At 36.3% G+C, this 6,057-nt stretch overlaps 1 protein-coding gene across 2 annotated transcripts; it reads right to left on the bottom strand.

Moving 5' to 3' along the window:
- Positions 1 to 433: 433 nt before the first annotated feature.
- Positions 434 to 5,984, bottom strand: LOC134670243 (SUMO-conjugating enzyme UBC9-A). 2 transcript variants are annotated; one of them, XM_063527968.1, is made up of 5 exons: positions 5,889 to 5,984; positions 5,729 to 5,794; positions 5,567 to 5,650; positions 5,093 to 5,355; positions 434 to 1,676 (listed from the first exon to the last, which is right to left on the bottom strand). In XM_063527968.1, exons 2-5 carry the CDS (start codon positions 5,792 to 5,794, stop codon positions 1,610 to 1,612), a joined length of 480 nt encoding a protein of 159 aa, XP_063384038.1. In that variant the 5' UTR covers positions 5,889 to 5,984; the 3' UTR covers positions 434 to 1,609. The 2 variants fall into 2 exon arrangements, with proteins under 2 accessions (XP_063384038.1, XP_063384037.1); XM_063527967.1 differs by having other exon boundaries at positions 5,729 to 5,806; positions 5,889 to 5,979.
- Positions 5,985 to 6,057: the final 73 nt, after the last annotated feature.

Here is a 6,057-nt window from a genome sequence, read left to right as displayed (position 1 = left end):
CGACCAAGGTTTAAAGTCGAAAATCCAAATGAAATTTGTGGAAAATTACGTCCGTGTGCGGCCAGGGAGGCGTCCTCTCACTTTACAGCAAATCGCATGCGATTTTGAATGTTACATTGCTAGCATACTTACTTTACTCTTTGTTGCCAGCTATGTGGGTTCAAGTGGTTCAACAAAATTAGATTTTCGCACGCGATCTAGGCAAGTTGAATAGAAACTATTAAAGCAACTTATAAAATGTTGAATGTTCTCCGACTACCTTCGCGAACCGTTTATTTATCCCATGTCTATCCTTACGCCAATTTTTTTACCTACAAGACCCAATAAATTAATTTTAACGTTATAAAAAAATATGTATATTTATGCTAAAACATAAAATCCATGGCTAAAAACAGGATTTTTGGGAAAGGTAGAGTAGGGAAGAATACTACAATAACTTTTACAATTTTTATTGTTCGATAAGACGGACATAAGATACAAAAATAGTTAAAATAATGACGCAGATTCTTAAAGCAACTAACATTTTGAACATCTCGACAGTATGTAAAGTATTATTTTCGCAGACATGTTTTAGCGCGCCAAGGTGCCGCGACTGAAACAAAGCTGTAGAAATAACACCATATTAATAGCACAAATGTTTGGGACCAATACTGTCTCCCTCATGCTGTCATTTACCAATAAATTAGGTCCTTAATAGTTAACAATATTCTAATGTAAACAATAATTGCCAGGTCTATTATGGAGTGTTAAGTGTTATTTTACAATGTTACTTGATTTACATACTACAAAAGGGCTTAATTCTGGAGCCCTACACTAAAATACATCAGCTGATTTCAATTATATCTAGTCATAAATGTAAGATGAGAAAGAACCCCACTGATCTGAAAACTATCTAAAATAAAAACCTATTTAATTACAAAATATTTGAATTAGTTTGGTCATAAAGTTACATCAACACTAAGAACATTTCTAAGTAAAGAGCTTTACACATTGAAATTTGAATATTTGTCAGCTCAATATTTAATGCAACACAATATTATTTATTACATATTCTTTGTGTTGATGCAACCTTAGGTACAATCTTGAGTAATATATTAACAAAATAATACTTGAGATAGAGCTTAGACAAGATTATACCTTACCATAATTAAACATCTATTAGCCAGCTTCAGAGACTTGTGGGGTAGCCCCGGAATCAACAGAGTAAGTATACAATACCAATTGATGTTTTACAGATTCTTTTGTGGAATGCATTCGGCTGCAACAGACAAGATAACATAGATGCAACTGTAAAACATGTCTGTTGTACTGCAACTGAGGGGCTACCGCGAAAACCGAAATTCGCAAATTGCGGGGATTTTTCTGTCACTCTAATTACATCGTCATTGGAGTAAAAGAGAAAGATCCCCGCAATTTGCGAACTTCGATTTTCGCGGTTATAGCCCTGAACTGATTTTCAATATAATCATGGCTTAAAGGACTTGCATCCAAGCCATAATTGTAAAAAAAAAACATCAAATGCCCGTTTTATCTGTAACATGTTACAGTTGCAGCTATAGTTTGAGATGGCGGTAGTTGAGCTTTGGGAACATTCCAGAATGTTGTGTGTTCACTCGGTGGCGGCCATGGCGCGTGCCTGCGCGCGGACTCGTTTGTCATACTCTAGTCGGTTTTGGCTGTAACAAAAGAAACAAATGTTACTAAGATAAAATTACATTCAATAAAAGGCAAAGGATAATATAAAATTGCCTATTGCACCACTAATTGAAATAGGTAATTTTTTTTTAAGGTGGTTCGCCTAGGTTACTCAAAACTTAACTCTCGCTAGATGGCACCACTTTTGCAAAATTTCAGGTTTAATTTTTTTGTTAAATGGTCATGGTATTTGTATACTTAAAAGTATGTTTCGCGCACTCTTTAAATAAATATTGAACTATTAAAATAAACATTGAATACTTCATTGTGCAAAAACCACCTTTTTAATTCGACGGAGTGTTGCTGTCACGCTTTTTCCTACTATTACTCACACATGCAAACAGTGTTTCCGTGATCCTTGTAGTAGACAATTTCACACAACGTAAGTATGTTGCATTAGCGTAACGGTATGTTCGTGGAAATACGTGCAAGAGTATTGGGGTTCAAGACTGGTGCGAGTAGGTAATTTCTTTTTGTTTCTCCTTTGTGTTATCTTACCTTTAAACGAGCAATTATTATATATATGTTACTGTAAAAGCCCGAAGTACGGCAAAACCTAGGATTTACCGGTAAAACCTAGGTTTTACCGATGCCGATCGGTAAAAGCCCGAAATGTTAAATCTTACTAGTTTACTTTGGGCTTTTACCAACACCGATATGGTAAATCCTAGGTCTTACCACGGCGACCGGTAAAGTTTGAATCATGCACTGATTCTTTAGATTATTAGATGAAAAGTAGGTAGGTTTGGATCTCCCGGTTCTGCTGAAGGTGAAAGAGAACTCTACTAGCCTGCCTCGTGGCTAGGCACCCAGGTTTAGGTATAGTTAACTTTAAAACCGAATCTGCAGCTGGCTACTGTATTGGGTAATAGAAACGCGTTCCGTATGTGTTTCGCTTTCCAGATGACCAGGGTGCCTACCCAAGATGCCAATGGTGTACGCTCCGTAGCGAACGAAGCGCCACCGTGTCTGTCGCATTAATATGACAGAGTGATAGAGAGAGGTATTACCCTAACGTTCGCTACGGAGCGAACGACTGGCATCTTGGCTAGGCACCCAGATTTAGGTATAGTTAAGATTACCGCGGAATCTGCAGCTGGCCACTGTATTGAGTAATAGAAACGCGTTCCGTATGTGTTTCGCTTTCCAGATGACCAGGGTGCCTAGCCAAGATGCCAATGGTTTACGCTCCGTAGCGACCGAAGCGCAGCCGTGTCTGTCGCATTAATATGGCAGAGTGATAGAGAGAGGTATTACCCTAACGTTCGCTACGGAGTGAACGACTGGCATCCTGGCTAGGCACCCAGATTTAGGTATAGTTAAGATTACCGCCGAATCTGCAGCTGGCCACTGTATTGAGTAATAGAAACGCGTTCCGTATGTGTTTCGCTTTTCAGATGACCAGGGTGCCTAGCCAAGATGCCAATGGTTTACGCTCCGTAGCGACCGAAGCGCAGCCGTGTCTGTCGCATTAATATGGCAGAGTGATAGAGAGAGGTATTACCCTAACGTTCGCTACGGAGCGAACGACTGGCATCTTGGCTAGGCACACAGATTTAAACGCTTTTTAAAAATCAAAAACTATTACTTATGAAAGCAGAAGAATATAAATGATCGTATTTGATTTATAATTGTTACATATTTGCCGTAACTTATTTTTAAAATGTGTTTTTCAATTAAAAGACACGTCAAGATTGTTTACCTTATTTCTAATGCTAAAAAAAAAACTATAGTAATAATTGTGTTTTTCATTCATAGACAAAATCCATTATTTTTAACCACAGGAAATTTTATACATTTCTTTTTTATTGCAGTGAAGATGTCCTGATTGTAAAAATAAGAGAGATTAGGTAGAGTATAATTTCTAATTTTCTTTGTCAAAAATAAACGAATACGTGTAGCCCATACTTAATCAATCGATTTATGATAATAAGAAAAATTAAATAAAAATAAAAAAACAATACGAAATTTAGATGTAACAAAAATACAAAAAGTTATGTTCCAGCATACAATGACTGGGGATCGAACCGGGAATCTTCCGTTTGTAAGCAAAAAAGCGACTGTTTGCATAACACGCCATGATAGTTCTTAGCTAAGCTGACGAACTTCGGGTACTTATTCTCGCTTAGGTCAATTAACTACCTGTCAAACGTCAGTGTCAACAAAATTGCACTAAACATGACGGCACTCCAAATACGCGCCGTGGTCAGCCCGGCAACGTCGGAAATGGTATGGCAACGTCGCAAATGTATCTGTACACGACATTTGTGACACACACATACGTAAAATTGATGAAAATTTAACTATGATTTTTGCATGATTTCTGTATGAAACATTGTTTTCCTGTTAATTTCGCGCAAACGAATATTCGAAGGAAGATAAATGCGGAAATATTTATGTACTAATAGTGTGTAGTTACTTAATGAGCTTTGATTGAATTTTGTATGAAAAGCGAACCACCTTAAATTAAGCTTTGTTTCCCGTGTTTTCTCTTTTGTTTTTTTTTCTTTTCTTTTCTTAGATAAATTTAGAGGGTAGTTATTAAAAACTTGCATCAAAGAGTATATTCTTATTCATAAACACGCTACAAACCTCAATTAGCTGATAATTGTTTGTCCTTATCTGTCATTTTGACTTATGTATTTGTAAGAAAGGGATAAAACATAATTTAACTAAATCAGAATCAGCCAGTAGTTTTATGAATAAGGGGGTTAAAATATGACCTCTACTAATAAGCCAGTTATACTGTCATGTTATAGGTTAATTCAGTGATGTGACAGCTTTTTTTTGCAGGAGGCTGTTTGGAAGCTAAGATCTATAATTGACAAATAAGGCAATTAAGGGCCATTTTGTTTATAAATTCCTGGGCCATTCCAGATGCTTCCAAGGATCACTTTAGATGTAAAACATAGTAACTCTATAAAGGAAAGACTTAGATATTATACATTTTTAGAACTTTAACCTTTCATCTGTCTATAGTTCATTTTTTTAGCATTAGAAAGAACTTGCAAGAAGGTAAGCGATCTTAACATGCCTTTTAATTGAAAAACGCTTTTTAAAAATCAAAAACGATTACTTATGAAAGCAGAAGAATATAAATGATCGTATTAGATTCATAACTGTTACATATTTACCGTAACTTATTTTAAAAATGTGTTTTTCAATTAAAAGACACATCAAGATTGTTTACCTTATTTCTAATGCTAAAAAAAAACGAACTATAAGCACTGATCAGTGTGTACAAATTAAAAATTAAAATCCTTTGTACAATAGGTTTAAATTCGTTCGCACTGATCAGTGCTTAGACATATGAAGGGTCAAGGGTTAAATAGGCATTGAGGCTTGATTGGTGTATTTTTTTTATTTTGGACCGATAAAGAGTTAGTGCAATACTAACCAGTAAATTGTGTACGCTTCAGCTTGTGCAGGGTCCTTCACGTTGGGCTCATTCAGGAGATCTTGGATGCCGAGTAGGATCTGTTTGATTGTGATGGCGGGACGCCAGTCTTTCTCCTCGTCCAGCAGAGACAGGCACACTGTTCCGGACGGGTACACGTTGGGATGGAATAATGGAGGCTCGAATTTGCATTTCGGGGGGCTTGATGGGTAGTCATCTTTAAAGATCATTCGCAGTTTGTATAAGCCTCCCTCCCATGGTGTCTGAAATAAATAAACAAATATTATGTATGAATAAAACTACGAAATTTAAACAATGTGCATTGTTTTGAATACCATTCTAAAAAGCTGACACGTATAGTACAATATTTCGTCAAGTTATTTCATATAGCGAAATATCTTTATTGGCGGAGAATACTTAATAATCAAACAAGGTGAAAGGAAAATAGCTACTGAAAAATCTAGAAATACTAACCCCCTTCTTTCCGGGAATCGCACACTCCCATGTCATCAAATTGAGTGATCCATCAGGGTTTTTCATAGGCCTGGCTACAAATCCCTGAAAAAAATAAGACGCCCCGTTAAAACACGTAACAATAGTTGTTTGCAAAAAAACGGTAATCCAAATCCTACGTACGAAAGGATGGTCTCTGCGCCAAGCTTTTCTCTCCTCCGCTAAACGTGCACTGGCTATTCCCGACATCTGGAATATATACTAATGGAACGTTAACATTTTACACCTTATGAACAATACAATATGATTATCAATACAATAATAACGATACCGATGTACTCACTTTATAATTTTAAATTAAATAAAAATTGCACGGCGCGAATAAAAGCGTCCCACGATGCGTCAAGCAGACAATTAATTATTTTTTATTTGTTCACGTACGTAAAATATAGAATCCACCAATAACAAGCAAAATACTCTCCATTCATTGGTTAAATTTACCTACCACTTGA

This window comes from Cydia fagiglandana, chromosome 13 (genome assembly GCF_963556715.1).
Source record: "Cydia fagiglandana chromosome 13, ilCydFagi1.1, whole genome shotgun sequence".
Taxonomy (NCBI): Eukaryota; Metazoa; Arthropoda; class Insecta; order Lepidoptera; family Tortricidae; genus Cydia; species Cydia fagiglandana.
This window is presented reverse-complemented; position numbering and strand designations above follow the sequence as displayed.